The 16,176-nt window shown below is 22.8% G+C and overlaps 6 protein-coding genes across 6 annotated transcripts; 1 reads left to right on the top strand and 5 right to left on the bottom strand.

The window, feature by feature from the left end:
• Positions 1 to 294: 294 nt before the first annotated feature.
• PY17X_1105400 (centrosomal protein CEP120, putative) lies at positions 295 to 1,872 on the bottom strand (the record flags this gene model as incomplete). The annotated part of the gene is made up of 1 exon (XM_718959.3): positions 295 to 1,872. One exon carries the CDS (start codon positions 1,870 to 1,872, stop codon positions 295 to 297), a length of 1,578 nt encoding a protein of 525 aa, XP_724052.3.
• Positions 1,873 to 3,292: 1,420 nt separating this feature from the next.
• Positions 3,293 to 4,408, bottom strand: PY17X_1105300 (uncharacterized protein; the record flags this gene model as incomplete). Its single annotated transcript, XM_718958.1, has 1 exon — positions 3,293 to 4,408. The coding sequence occupies one exon, from the start codon at positions 4,406 to 4,408 to the stop codon at positions 3,293 to 3,295; it is 1,116 nt and encodes a 371-aa protein (XP_724051.1).
• Positions 4,409 to 5,238: 830 nt separating this feature from the next.
• PY17X_1105200 (MOLO1 domain-containing protein, putative) lies at positions 5,239 to 6,832 on the bottom strand (the record flags this gene model as incomplete). The annotated part of the gene is made up of 6 exons (XM_022956432.1): positions 5,239 to 5,339; positions 5,571 to 5,889; positions 6,103 to 6,238; positions 6,319 to 6,405; positions 6,551 to 6,607; positions 6,705 to 6,832. The coding sequence occupies 6 exons, from the start codon at positions 6,830 to 6,832 to the stop codon at positions 5,239 to 5,241; spliced, it is 828 nt and encodes a 275-aa protein (XP_022812341.1).
• Positions 6,833 to 7,696: 864 nt separating this feature from the next.
• On the bottom strand, positions 7,697 to 9,826 carry PY17X_1105100 (ATP-dependent helicase, putative; the record flags this gene model as incomplete). Its single annotated transcript, XM_022956431.1, has 1 exon — positions 7,697 to 9,826. The coding sequence occupies one exon, from the start codon at positions 9,824 to 9,826 to the stop codon at positions 7,697 to 7,699; it is 2,130 nt and encodes a 709-aa protein (XP_022812340.1).
• Positions 9,827 to 11,609: 1,783 nt separating this feature from the next.
• On the top strand, positions 11,610 to 12,773 carry PY17X_1105000 (conserved Plasmodium protein, unknown function; the record flags this gene model as incomplete). Its single annotated transcript, XM_022956430.1, has 4 exons — positions 11,610 to 11,929; positions 12,143 to 12,341; positions 12,506 to 12,568; positions 12,678 to 12,773. The coding sequence occupies 4 exons, from the start codon at positions 11,610 to 11,612 to the stop codon at positions 12,771 to 12,773; spliced, it is 678 nt and encodes a 225-aa protein (XP_022812339.1).
• An 87-nt stretch (positions 12,774 to 12,860) lies between these two features.
• Positions 12,861 to 14,732, bottom strand: PY17X_1104900 (ATP-dependent RNA helicase DDX27, putative; the record flags this gene model as incomplete). Its single annotated transcript, XM_022956429.1, has 3 exons — positions 12,861 to 13,038; positions 13,331 to 14,071; positions 14,188 to 14,732. 3 exons carry the CDS (start codon positions 14,730 to 14,732, stop codon positions 12,861 to 12,863), a joined length of 1,464 nt encoding a protein of 487 aa, XP_022812338.1.
• Between the last annotated feature and the right edge of the window lie 1,444 nt (positions 14,733 to 16,176).

Here is a 16,176-nt window from a genome sequence, read left to right as displayed (position 1 = left end):
ATTTTTTTTTTTTTGTTATTAATTTGTATACATATACATTTAGTAAATTTGCATCTTCCTTTAGAAATTTTTAACCTATTTGAGGTTCACATGAAATTGTGAGCTTACTGATCTTCATGATTCAAAAAAAAAAAAATTGTTATTTTTATTTGTGCAATCTTAAAAAAAAAAATCTACTCAAATATGATAACCACACTTTTTAATATTTTATTAAAAATTAAATTAGTTTTTTTTTTTTTATTTTTTTATTTTTTTTTTTTTTTTATTTTTTTGGCTTTGGTAGTGATTCGATTATCATGTTTTGGGTTCTTCTTTTTCCAAGGTGTTATTATCATCATGTGCATCTATATTAGATGCATTAGCAGATTCGATAAGAGATGCATCGTTTGGATTTGAGACATATCCGTCCTCTCCCTCATCCTCTTCGTTAGCTGTTTCCATGAGTTGTTTTTCTTTTTTATATAAAAATTGTGATTGTAAATATTGTGAAGAAACATTAAAAGAATTTTTAAATTTTATATCAAATAATATATGATCAGTATCATGACAATAAGTTGTTGTTTGATCACAATTACATCTTTCTTCATTAATAAATGGACAAACATTACAAATTTTATTATTATGCATATATGTTAAAAAATATAAATTTGAGAATTTATTTTTATGTATATCATCATGACATTTATTGCAACTATCTTGACAATCTTTTAAGGAAAGGAAATAATCTAAGCATGGTTTTTTATTTTGGCTACATTCATTACATGTATGATGTATTGTGATTTTTTTTTTTTTATTATTTTGATCATATATAATATTATTTTGTGGAATACTATTAGTGAGTCTGACATCGTCACCATTTTTGCCATCTCTTTCTCCACCATTTTTGCCATCTCTTTCTCCACCATTTTTGCCATCTCTTTCTCCACCATTTTTGCCATCTCTTTCTCCACCATTTTTGCCATCTCTTTCTCCACCATTTTTGCCATCTCTTTCTCCACCATTTTTGCCATCTCTTTCTCCACCATTTTTGCCATCTCTTTCTCCACCATTTTTGCCATCTCTTTCTCCACCATTTTTGCCATCTTTTTCATGCTCACCAAATATATTCATTAAATCTTTATCTATAACATAAAATGTAGAATGGTACGTATTTTCTTTAATAATACTTTTTTTCATTTTTTTTAAAATGTGTTTATTTATAATGTTAGTATTCATTTTTTTTTTATACAAATTATTTAATATATTATAATATTTTGTTTTTAAATAAATTGGTAAATGATCAAAAGAGTGGCAAAATTTACATTCATTTTTTGATAAACATAATCGCCCTTTAAGAAAATGTGTGCATACATTACATTTATTTTTTGCATGCAATATTTTATTTGGATATAATACTGAATTTATATTAAGATGTGTATGATGGTGACACCATTTACATCTAATATTATATTCACATGAATGATCATTATTTGTAAATTTATAACATGGTATACATAACCCATGCATATGTAGATACTTTTGTAAGATATATAAAATAGTGTCTGAATTAACATCTATTGAATATATTTCACTTAACGAATTTGTTAAATTATCACCTTTTGTACAATACAAATCATTAAAACATTTTACAACTTTTTTTTTATTTTCTCCTAACTGAGAAAGCTCTTTTAATTCACATATTTTTTTTAAATCGGAGTAATAGTCCTGATTTTCATCAGCTTCTATCTGAGCAGCTTCTAACTGAGCAGCTTCTATCTGGCCCGATTCTATCTGCCCCGCTTCTATCTGCCCCGCTTCTATCTGCCCCGCTTCTATCTGCCCCGCTTCTATCTGCCCCGCTTCTAACTGTTTAACTTCTACTTTGAGATCCATTTTATTTTTCTTCTTTATCAATGAACATTAAGCTGTACAACGATCAGATGGTCAGGTAATATGTGAAAGATGTGATGTATCCACTTTAAGAATTGGAGATGGTTTTGTTTAGCATCATCCCTTTCATATATTTAACTTTGGTCATAACACTTTTAACCAAATGCAGAGAGCCAATTCATGTATAATAAAGTGGCAATATAGTAATAATATACTGACGATGTAGTGACAATGCAGTAATAATATACTGACGATGTAGTGACAATATATAACTCTTACAAAAGGGATGAAGAATAAAATGATATAAAATGTTGGCAATGCATTCTTATTTTTACTTCATCTATTTTGTTTGCTTCACTATTTTGTTTGCTTCACTATTTTGTTTGCTTCACTATTTTGTTTGCTTCACTATTTTGTTTGCTTCACTATTTTGTTTGCTTCACTATTTTGCTTACTTCATCTATTTGTTTACTTCATCTATTTTATTTTTAGTGAATTTATTTATTTTTTTTGTGGAGTGAAAATGTGGGAAAAATAATATTTTATGTAAAAAAAAAATGAAATTATTATATGAACAATATTTAAGTATATTTATATTAAAAGTTGAAACATTGTCAATTTTACAAAACCTAAATTTTCGCCTTAATAAAAAAAGCAAACTTATGAATATTGACATATATTCCTAGGATTATCATATTGCGTTTTTTTTTATATACCCAAATATTCCTATTATATATTAACAGGTATTTAAAAATTATTGCATGGTCAGGCGATTTTAAATTATTTTCGCTACTTTCGCTATTTTCACTACTTTCGCTACGTTTGCTACCATCACGATTTAACCGTTTCCCATTTATGAAAAAATTAGTCTTTATTTAAAAAAATAATTTTAGTTTATTGTTTAAAAAATGCTTTCGTAGTATACATTTTTCCGGAGTGAATATTTTCCAATTCAAAAAAATGAAATGAAAAAAAATGTAATAAAGTAAAAATGTAAGAAATGTAAGCATAAGAAGCAGTGCGAAACAGTACGAAGCAGTATGAAGTAGTATGTAGTATGAACTTATTTTTTACATTCCTTAAATTTAGGCATGCTAATTTTAAAGGCGATGAAAAAAAAAAAAAATTCAAATGTAACATGACCATATGTATGCAACACACATATGCATTAATGATTGCACGCCGATCATTTTCATGAATTGATCTCGATTATATTAATAAATTTATTAAAAATTTGTATGAACATTTTATCCTTTTTTTTTTTTTTTTTTTTTTATTTCTATGACACATGCCCATATTTTTCAGTTATTATGTATGGATAAAAAAAAACTGTGATTTATACAAATAAGGGTGATATAAAATTATCTTGCCTTGATATGTATAATGATTAAAAAAAAGATAATAAAAAATTAGTTTTGTAATTTTATTCTTTCATCATTTTTTTTACCTCATAAATAACTTTGTGTTCATCTGGAATATAAAATGGTTCATAAACATGTGGGAATGGAGTATCATAACCACATACTCTTTTAATTGGCGAATTTAAATTATAAAAACATCTTTCTTGTATTTTTGCTGCTATTTCAGCTCCAAACCCATTAGTTAATTGAGCTTCATGTGTAATTAATAATCTTCCTGTTTTCTCAACAGATTTTTGTACTGTTTCAATATCCCATGGTACAATTGTTTGTAAATCAATAACTTCACAATCTATGTTATGTTTTTTTAATAAAATATCAGCTGCATTTTTCATTTTATGTACTAATGATCCCCATGTAACAATAGTTAAATCAGAACCTTCTTTTACTACATCTGCTTTACCTATTTCTAATTCATATTGTTCAATAGGCACTTCATTAACAGATGCTCTGTATAATATTTTGGGTTCGAAAAATAAACAAGGGTTTGGATCTTTAATTGCAGATAGTAGTAATCCTTTAGCTTTATATGCATCACTTGGTACAATTATTTTAATACCTGATGCATGAGCAAAAAATGCTTCTGGACTTTGTGAATGATATAAACCACCATGACCTACTGCACCCCATGTACATCTAATAGTTAATTTTCCTACATCAAAACTACTACCTGATCTATAGCGATATTTAGCTACATCATTTATTATTTGATCAAAAGCTGGAAATATATAATCACCAAATTGTATTTCAGCAATAGTTGTATATCCATTTTCGGCTAGTCCAATAGCAAAACCAATTATACCTTGTTCACATAAAGGTGTGTTAAAAACTCTTTTATCTCCATATTTGTTTCTTAAATCTAAAGAACATCTAAACACACCACCAAATGCTACATCCTCACCCAATAGTATTGATTTAGGATCATTTTCAAACACTGTGTGCATAGCAGAATTGATTGCAGTAAACATGTTCATTTTTTTTGTTTTTAAATTATTTGTGGTTGAAAAACATCTTGGAAAATTTGTGCATATTCCTCCTTGAATTATTTTATTTTTTCCATTGATTTGCACACTTTTTTTTAAGCTGGATTTTAAGATATTTGAAACGGACTGCATTCTCATTTTATATGTTAAACGGATTAATAAAAAAATAAAATTATAATAATAGTAACACTAATTAAATGAAACTGCGGCAGTATGATTAGTATGGATACATTATATTTGTTCAGTTTTTCTCATATGGGAAAATTAGTGATATTCATACATGTATATATATATATAATTTATTTTTATATTATAAAAAAATTGACTTTATTAAAAATAAAAAAATTACACGCGCAACTAAATACGATATAAAAATGTACATATACAAGCACACAAAAAATGTTAAACAAATATGTACATAATGTATTAAAAATATGGAAAAATAATAAAATAACTCATTTCCTTGCCATCTATGTATTATATATATTTATTGGATTGCTTATTATGTTACTATTATTATTATTTTTTTTTAATTGTGTTGGTGTAAATGTGATAACATATAAATGTGCATTTCATATGAATAGGAATAAAAATTATGAACATGAAATATATTTTTTTTTAAGTAATATATAATATATTTTTATGTGTGCCCCTATAATTGTTCGTTACGAGAAGGAAATATAAAAAAATATATATATTATGTATATATATATATATTATATATATCTATACTTTATGGTTATTTATATGTTTTTCTCAAGTAATAATAATTCCATTTAGTGTGAAAAAAAAACAAAAAATAGCTGATGAGCAAAAAACAGCCAAACAGTAGTCAGTAATATATTAACTGAATAAGCAATGTAAAAATAGGAAAAATCAAAAAAAAAAAAAAAAAAATAGTTACAAAAGTTAGTAAAATAATGACATAGCAATAAAATAATACACAAAAAATACATAATCTTACATGGCTAGTTTATCCTATATACAACAGTGATTAAATATACAATAGCAATGGATATTATATAAAGGAAAATTAATAATAAAAACAATTTTGCCGTGTTGGTCAGTTCTGTAAAAAATATAAAATAGTATGATGGTATATTAAAGTGTAAAAATTTAGGTTATCAGAAAATGCGATAAATGTTGAACAAAGGTGTGTCAATTTTAGTCCGAAAAATTATAACTGTTGAATGGTGTGAAAAATTGAACTGTTGAATATATGATAACGTTAGTATATGTAATATGCACACACACATTTGTTTTATCTATTGTGTGTATATTTATTTTTCACATTGGCTACCTTGTGGTTTTGAGGGTAATTTTTTGTTAATAAAATTTAGTGAACTAATTAGCGCTTTGCTAATAGATCCTGTTGCAAAATATGAATTCATAAATATATTTTTTATTTCTGTCTCATTTATATATTTATCTTCTACCCCTTCCCTTTTTGATACAATAAATGAACCTAGACGTTTTATATAAACAAACAAAATACCGTCATGACATTTTTTATTTCCTATACCCCATTTTCTTAATATATTTTGAGAAAATTCTTGGATCGATTTTTCGATAGAATTATTTTTTCTTATAAAAATATCTGGTACTATAGCTACAGCTACCTTAGATTCACAAAATTGGGAAAAAAATAAAAATATTTACAAACTTATTAATATATGAAATAATAATTAAACAAATCATATAAAATAAAAATAAAATTCTATAAAAAATAAATATATTTCTTAGTTAAAACATTATTTTATTTCACATATTTTTATATATATATATATATATATATATACATTATTAATCTCTTTTTTCTATATTTTTCATACTTGATAATAAAAATTCTCATTAGATAAACAACTGTGATAATTAGTATCTCGGATTTTAAGCAAAGCAGCTTCAATATTTAATTGATCTTCTAATTTTATAATATTTGATGGATCGCATATCCATGTGTGACTTATTCTATAAATGAAAAAATAATTGTACAATTTTTTTTTTTTTTTTTTTTTTTTTTTTTTGTCTTAACGGTTATATTTATTTACCCTAAAGATAACACACATTTCTCCGGACTCTCAAAAGGGTTAGGAAAGTTTGTCTCATCATATATATCTAAATTTTCTGAATATATTCTTTAAAATATAAAAATTAGAATGTATTATGATTTGTCGAATGGGCTATTTATAAAACCAATGAGCATAAATGTGTAAAAAACGCACAGATATGTATCAACATTTGTAGTGCCAATTTTGTAGTATGCTTAAATTTGTTTCGAACTTTTCTTCTTCCTCAAGATCCTGAATTAGTGGGTATAAGACACTGGAATTAGGCCCCCTAGCAAACAAAATAAGAATGCAAAAATATGTACATAATAAATATATATGAGTATCTATTATGTATTTATTTTATCATTGGGTCTATCTATATTTACATGGCCTTTAATGGTGGTTTTACATCATTAAAATGGAATTTATTTTCTAAACTAAGTTTATCACATTTTATAAAATTGAAAAAAAAATAAAAAAACAAATAATGAATTAGTGATAAAATTAGCTTCATTTTGAAGGGCTTTTAAATGGTTTTTATAAAATAAAAATTTAATAAGAAAAAAAAAAAAAAAAAAAAAAAAAAACAGTAATATATATTTTGTAATAAGATTATATTATATCTCAAAACCTTTTTAAAATTAATATAATTATATTAATACATAAATATGTTTGCAAGTTAAAACAAAAAAACAAGACGATAAAGCAACATTTTTTGTTGTTATTTATATTAATATGCACTAAATGTGTAATATATATACATATATATGATTTGAATAAACATCTAATAATTTGATTAAATTGCAAATAGTTTGCGAACATGATAAATAGTAATATGTATTGTTTATAAAAAATATAATTTCACAAAAAAAATTGAATAAATAAATGAATAAATAAATGAATAAATAAATGAATAAATGAAACAGACATAGAATTTGCCTACTGTGTGCATTTAATGCACACATATCTATAAATATATATTAATGAATAAAGAAAAAAAAAATTATAAAAAAGTGTAGAAAAATATGGGAAAGATATATACCAACAAACATGCATATGTGTAGATATAACAAAATGAGGTGAAATTATTCTTATGTTAGTCAAATAATTAAGTGGATCTTTTTTTTAACCTATTTTGTTATCGTTATTATCGTTATTATCGTTATTATCATTATTATCATTATTATCGTTATTGTCGTTATTATTTTGATTTTTAGAATATAGCCAGCTAGCCAAAATGAATAAAATTCTCCCCAAAAAAAAAAAAAAAAAAAATAATCTTGTCAACTTGTAGGTCCTTTATTTATACCGTTGTTTTATTTTTGATAAAATTTTTCCATGAATTTTCAAAATGAAATAAAAAGAATACAAAGATAGTTTAGTAGTAAGATGGACGATTTTTGTAAGAATAATGTATTTTTTTTTGTGAATAGTTTCTTTTTTTTTGTGAATTAGTTCGATATGAATCTGATGATAATTCAGATTGAGGAGGAATATTTTGAGCAATAGACAAATCAAATGTTTGTTTATTTTCCATTTTTGCCATATTATTAAAATTTTGAATTAGATTTTCAGCTAATTTTTGATTAAGATCAAAATAAGAAAATGATTGATCTTTATTATTTATTTTAATTTGTAAAATTTTATTAAATACATTAACATTTAATTCATTTGACAATTTATTAATCCAATAAATAACATCATGTATATTTTTCCATTTTCTTTTTTTATTTAAAAATGTTAAAGTAATAGTATCTGATAAACCACTAATTAATGATCTTTTTTTTATATATTCTTTTTTTGATATAATAGCTAAACATCTTGATATTAAATTTATTTGATCAATATTTAATAAATTTGATTTTTCAATTAGCTCATTTGCACTTTTATAAAAAAATGGTAAAACTTCACTATTTACATTTTCGATTTTTTTTAAAATTATTTTAGAAACAGAATGAAAAACTTGTTCATTACTTGGTAATGATTCTGTAAGAAATTTAATACCACAATTTTTTTCTATTTTTATTACATCATTTTTATCTTCATTGGAAAATAAAACGATTGATATTCCTTTTTTATTTGCTCTTCCAGTTCTTCCAGATCTATGTATATAAATAGCCGGATAAGTTGGCGGATAACATTGTATAATTAGATCAACATTTGATATATCGAGTCCTCTAGCTGCAATATCTGTTGCAATTAATACTTGAAACATTCCATTTCTAAATCTTTGCATTGTATGTTCTCTAGTTGATTGTGCTATATTACCATGTAAGACTGAAAAATTTAAATAATTAAATGATCCTTCCGAGGCTAAAATATCAGCTTCTAATTTTGTTCGAGTAAAAATAATAACTTGACCACCATTTGATTTTACTAAAATAATATCTTCTAAAAGCATTGCTTTTTCTTTTATATCATAAGGTGTTTTTATTGCTATATGTTGTATAGTTTTAGATGTTTTATTAATAGTATTTATTACATCTATGTATATTGGGTTCTTTAAATATTTAGAGCTAATATCTTTAATCCATGATGGAGTAGTAGCAGAATATAAAAGTACTTGTGCATCTTTGATATTTATATAACTTAATATTCGTTCAATATCATGAGTAAAACCTAAATTTAACATTTCATCTGCTTCATCTAATACAACATATTTTATATTTTTTAATGATAAATTTTTTTTTTCTATATGATCAATTATACGACCAGGTGTCCCTGTTAATATTTGTATTCCTTTTCTCAATTTATTTTCTTGATATGTATAACTTTCTCCTCCATATATAGACATAATATTAAAATTATAGAATTGACTAATTTCTTTAAATGTAGTTTCTACTTGTTTTGATAATTCTCGAGTGGGTTCTAAAACCAAAATGTATGGATCTTTATCCATATTGTCATTTTTATTTCCTTCTTCAGATAAATGTTGTATAGAATTTATTTCGTTTGATTTATTTTTTATTATTTTTTTTTGGGATTCTATATTTTTATATAATTTTTCAACTAATGGCAGAGCAAATGCTATTGTTTTTCCAGAACCCGTTTCTGATCTTCCTATTATATCATTACCTTCATATATTGGCATAAAGCTTTTTGATTGTATTTTTGTCATATATTTTATTCCTTTTGTTTCTAAAAACTCAACAATTTTTTGGTTAATTTGAGGTATGCTAGAAAATAATTCTTTATTTTTTTTTTCCTCATCTTGCAATATATTTTCTTCATCCACTTCTTTACATTGTATATTGACATTTTTAAACTCTCTTATTTTGTGATAATTTTTGCATTTTTTTGAAAAATAATTATTTTTTTTATTATCAAAATAATAGTTATATCCCTTTTTTACATCTACAAATAAATTTCTATCAATTGAATTAAAGTGTTTCCTTTTCTTTGTCTTGCAAAATGGTATATTTATTAGATACAGCAGAAACAAACAAATGGCAATATATATTTTTAATTTTCTACCATTATTTATTACACTACAAAATAATGATTTCATGCTTCGTCTTTTCCTTTTTTTTTTTTTTTATAATTTTATTGATATTATATTTTTATTTAGTGGGAATAGCTGTTTACTTTAGAATATGTGTGAAAGAGAAGAAAAATAAATGAAATAAAAACAGCAGTTGTAGAGAATGTATTCGATATATTTATTTTACTCTGGCATTTGGAACATTCATCCTTCTATCTTAAATGATTTATATTAAAAAAAAAAAAAAAAAAAAAGAAGAAAAATAGAATAAAAAAAGAATAAAAATATAATAAAAATATAATAAAAATATAATAAAAATACATATAGTAAACTGTACGAGAAATGTAATAATGACATGGATCATTCATAGAATTGAAAATCAGCTTTTCTTTTCTCTTTTTATTTAAAAAAATGGCAAAGAAGTTAAAAAAAAATAAATGAGCTATCAATCGCCTGGTGCGGCATATCAATATAGTTTTAATTAAAAAAAAAAATTTAAATAAATTAAAAAAAAAAGATAAATTTTAAATAAATTAAAAAAAATATATATATTTTAAATAAATTTAAAAAAAGTGTTAACAAAGGCATATTCTTATGAGAATAATAAAATATCATGAATATACAAACTTTTATAAAATTATCATGAGAAAGTCGATTAAATTTGAGAGAAATTAGTCCTTTAAGAATAAGCTACAAAAAAAGATTTAATGCGAGGTTATTATTACGGTTATATATATATATATATATACATACATACATACATACATGTGTGTGAATATTTTTTCTCTTTTGTATTACATTTGTTATTTCATAGGAGAATTATATATAGTATTATTATTATAGGGTTCATTAAATTTTTTATTAATATACTTTCGAAATGATTTATTTATTTTTATCAAATGTTGTTAGATCTCATATATTTAAAAGCACCTATATAATTAAAGCATAGGGAAGTGAAAATAATATTGTTTAATTTTAGGTTTAATTTGGCTGTTTTTTTTATTCATATAAATTTCCTATGAATATAGATAAGGGTTGTATAAACAAATTAGGAAAATAGAATAAAACTGTTTTTTTTTTTTCAATGGTTTAAGGATTTGTTTATTGTCATTTGTTGGATAGGGTAATGTATTTATCAATATGTGTGCATGTGAATATAATGCATAGTCGAGTAAATATATATTTGTCTGCTAATTCAATGGAATTATAAGACACACTAAGATTCAACAAATTCATATATTATTTTAGTAAACAAAATGGTTATAACATGTTTTTATGATCTATATTATACATTTGTTATAGTTTTAATATCAATTTTTTAAGTTAAAAAAATTACTATTTAATTGGTTTTAAATAATTAAATGAACATGCCCAATTTTGTATATGTACATATTTTTATTTAAAAAAAAAAAAAAACAGCCAAAATATCAAAAAATGGATAAAAATAGAGCAAAACTAAAGATCAATTGTAAAATAAAATATGAACGGCAAGAAAAAAAAGAGAAAAAAGGCAAGAAAAAATAAAAAAATGGAAATAAAGTAATAAAAATATTAACAGTTAATTAAATAATAAATAAAAATAATAATTTGGACACACACATTTATACATATAGAATGAGCAATTTTTACAAAATGGGATAAAAACAATATTATTTTTTTCCCGATAATTAATAAAAAAAAAAGTATATATGTTTAATATACATTCATGTAAATATACATTATAGAGATATAAGTATATATGCAAATACATATGTTTGAAAGACATTAAAATTTTGACTTAGCTTTTTTTTCATTTTTGTATTTTTTGAAAATGGATGAAAAGAAAAAGGATTTTTATACCTACGTTGATAATATGCACAAAAAAAATGAAGAAATCCATGGAATACTGGATGCTAAAAAAAAAATAAAAAAAGAAGAGAACAAAAAAATAGAAGAATCTGAAAGAATGATAAAAAACAACGATGTCTATATAGAAACAATTGATGATATACACAAGAATAATAAGTTAAGTTATTTAAATTTAAAAAAGGAAAGATTTTTACAAAAAAGCAAACTAATGAATTTAAATTCGATGATTTCAGAATTACCTATTGTTATGCAGGGTGAAGAAAAGAAATATTCTGAGTTCAAGTAATTTTAAAGAAAAAGAAAAATAAAAAGAAAAATAAAAAGAAAAAAAATATATATGTTCATACACTTTAGATTGATACGATAATTGATAAGATAACTGATCTGCTTAATTACATGATATAGACAAGGGCACTTTATATGTTTCAAACGACCCAAAAAATTTACACTTTTTTTTTTTATTTTTTTTTTTATTTATTTATTTATTTTTGAAAGACAAAGGTCACAAAGAAAAATAAATGAATTACTAGAAACCCTCGAAACTCCACTTTATCCAGAAAATGTTGATGATTTGTGGAATCAAATAAAAGAATGCCAAAAAAATACAGAACAATTAAATAATTCGATTACGGAGATGCACAATGAATTGAATATAGTGAACAAAGAATATGTCAATACTAAAGATAAATTTCGAGTAGCCTTTTATTTATATATCATTAAATATGTAATCATATTTTAGATTTGTGGTTGTATGGTGATTTATATAAATGGCAATTTTTTAGTGATTGAACTAACAAATTGTAATAATATTTATAACATACACATTTATGCATGCATATATGTTTTTTTGTATTATAGAATCTGGTTGAACTGGAAAAGAACAAGAATAAGAAATTAAAAAAAATATCCGCAACACTACAGGTATAATATATTATGTGTGTGGCTAGTTTTATAACAAATATATGTTTTAGTATTTTTTTTAATTTAAAAATAATTTTTTTTTAACTTTTTAAATTTATAAAAATTTCAGTTTATTCAGAATTTAAAACAAGGAGCGTACAAAAAAGAAAACAATGAAGGAGATTTAAAAAAAAAATTGGATGAAATAAATGATTTGTACAAATAGATATATTGACATATATAAATATTGCATAGTATATTTGCATTGGTGTGTGTATGTATGTATATATATATATTTTTTTTTTAACTTTTATTAGATTTTTTTCAGCTGTCTTTTATAATTTTTTCGTAACGATCTTTTTCTGCTAAAAATATCCTCAAATTTTATGTTATTTTTATGGAATTGATATATTTTTTTTGTTATTAAATTTTCGGCGTCATTGAAAATGTATATATCCCCCGTATTGGCGCCCCTCGATATTCTTCCATTTCTGTAAATGGGAAAACGCGTAAAAATGTGTATATGTACATGTACATGTTTATGTTTTGTTTGGTAATAAAATAATAATATGTTTGATTAATATAATAAATAACTATGTTCATTATTATATGGTCAAAAATAAATTAAATGGAAAAAAAACGGTATATAATTTTGTCGGAAATGAATAAGGTGTTTGTGAGCTAGCCAAATACAGATTTTTATGTTTTGGTCATTTATTTAGTAAATTTTTTATTACTTGGTCATAAATAAATTAACTTTTTTTTTTGATTTTTCTTTTTTACCTGTGAGTGTATACTATAATATTCGTAGGTGTATCAAAATGGAAAAGATGAGTAATGTTTTTAATATCAATTCCCCTATGTATAATATCGGTAGAAACAAGTATAACGTTATCTTCTGAATTTTTAAAATGATCTAAAATGAGCATTTGGTCTTCTTTTTTTAAAGAAGAATTAAAAGAAAAAATATTATCAAAATGTGATTTCAACATACTGAATGCAGTGTTACAACTTTTAACAGTATTACAAAAAATAATAACTTTTTTGTGATTTGTTTTTAAAAGTATATTTTTTATTGTATCAATTTTTTGATTAATATTATAATTTGATAAATTTATAAAATTATAATTAATAAAAGGATGAATATTATGAAAATTGTTTGTTTTAATTATAATATAATCTTTTACATAATTAATAATATTTTTGTATATAGATTTTTCTCCTTTATTAGATAATGTAGATGATGTTATAATTGATTTGAATTTTGTTTTTCCTTTATTATCATTATTTAGTTTGCTAATTTCTTCATATACTTGGTTAATATATTTAATATATGGTTTGTCAAACATAATATCTACTTCATCAATAATAAAAAAATTTAAATTTTCTAAAAAATGTGTCACTACATCTTTGTTCTCTTTCATATATGCAACAAATTTGATTGGGGATGAAATTACTATTGAACTGGTATTTAATTTGATTATTTCATTATTTTTCAAACAGGTTATTTTTACATTAATATCTCTAAAAAATAAAAAAAAATGTTATAACTTTTTTTTTTTTTTTCTCTCTATATATTCTTACACACACATTAATAAATATAGAAAAGAAACACTAAAAAATAGGATGAAGAATATTACCTGGAAAGACGCTTAAGAATGTCATAGCACTGATTTGACAATAAACTATTATACTGAAATATCAGAACAAATATATTTTTTTTTTTTTTTAAAATATGATTTAATATAAAAATTATATATGATAAAGTTTTTCCTATACCATTTTCTGCAGCTATAATAATATTTTTTAAATTTTCAGAATTTTGATTATAATATTTTAATAAATCTGACTGTATAATTGAAGGTACTTGAATATTATTTTTATTTAATTCTTCTACCAATAATTTCTGAACATGCAAGGTAGAAAAGGTTTCATTATTTTTAAAAAAATATAAATTTTGATTATTTATGGCATCATTTTTAATAGGGAAATTTTCAATGTTAAAATTTATATGGCCTTTTTGTTTGTCTTTAGGAATATAAATATTATTTTTTTCTTCTTTTACATTTCTCACATTTTTATGTAATACTTTTACATAAGGGAATAACCTTTTACTAAATTTATTTATACTATAACTGTTTATTAAACTAAATAAGCTCAAAATTAAAAAAGGCGTAAAAAACATAATAAGTCTTGGCTTTTTAAATTCTTTTCCTCGATCTTCGTTTCAAATGCTTTTAAAATATAAAAGCTAAAGAAGATCGAGCAGAACAAAAATATCGAAGTAGACAAAGGAAGGAAAAATGATAAAAAAAGGGAAACCAGAAAAAGACTGAAAAAAAAAAAAAAAAATATATACATATAGGAAGAATGTTAGTCATAAAAAAAATTGGGGGGAAAAAATATATTTAGTGGAGGCATCAATTTTAAAGCCTCTCTAATATATACATATATATATTTGTATGTTGTATGTTGCAAATGTAATTAATTTAAAAATAATTTCAAAAGATGAAAATGAATTAAAAAATTTTTTTATTGGTGTATTAATATTTTATATTTTTTATGTAACAAAAAAAACATTAACAGTGCATATTCAATAAAACGCTAGTATTTATGTTTTCTTTTGGTCATGTGTAGTACACTCAAATAGCGTACATTATTACATTTGTATTTGTAGAAAATGCAATAAAATGTATACAGACACTTATTTTGTTTTAATTTGTTTGAAACTTCAAATAGCTAAACAAATTTGTTAAAAATAAAAATGCAAAAATCGGTGGAAACCAAATAATTAAAAACGACGAAACAATGAAATGACGAAACAGCGAAACAACGAAACAGCGAAACAACGAAAATAATAAAAAACGTGAAAAAATTATGAATTGTGCATATACAAAAATTTATAATGGTGTGTAATAGGAAAGTAAAAAATTGTGCGAAATATAATTTTTCATATTTGACAAATTTACTATATTTTTGATGTCTAAATTTGTTCGCCTTTTATTTTATATATTATGCATTTTCTTATTTTTTCCTTTAACTCGGTAAATGTTTTAATTTTATAATTACCTTTATTTTTAAAACAGCTATTATAAAAAATGTGTAAATAGGTATATTCGGTGCATTGGTGTATAATGTGGAAATATATCCTTTATTGCTCTAAAGAGATTTATACAAAAAAGAGTAAGGAATCAATTAACAAAATATAAACAAATCAATTTATGTTTAACATAAAAATAAAATATAAATAAATATAGATATGCGAAGGAAAATATTATTTCATAGTATTAGAGAACGGTTTTATTCAGTCTGTGTTTGTTATAATATAGCTAGTTTATTTTTATGCATCCGTTCAGGATTTATTCTTTTCCAATTTTTCAATATAAAGGTAAACTACAATATAATATGTATTATGTTTCTTTATATATTAGGTAAAATATGTATTATAAAAAAATAACATCCATTATATTTTTTTTCCTCATTTTTTTTCCTCATTTTTTTTCCTCTTTTTTTTCCTCTTTTTTTTCCTCGTTTTTTTTCCTCATTTTTTTAGTTTTAATTTGCTATAATAATTAAATTGGATAAAAAAAAAAAAAAAAATATGACCAAAAAATAAAAAAAAAAGAATA

Source organism: Plasmodium yoelii (genome assembly GCF_900002385.2).
Source record: "Plasmodium yoelii strain 17X genome assembly, chromosome: 11".
Lineage (NCBI taxonomy): Eukaryota > Apicomplexa > Aconoidasida > Haemosporida > Plasmodiidae > Plasmodium > Plasmodium yoelii.
This window is presented reverse-complemented; position numbering and strand designations above follow the sequence as displayed.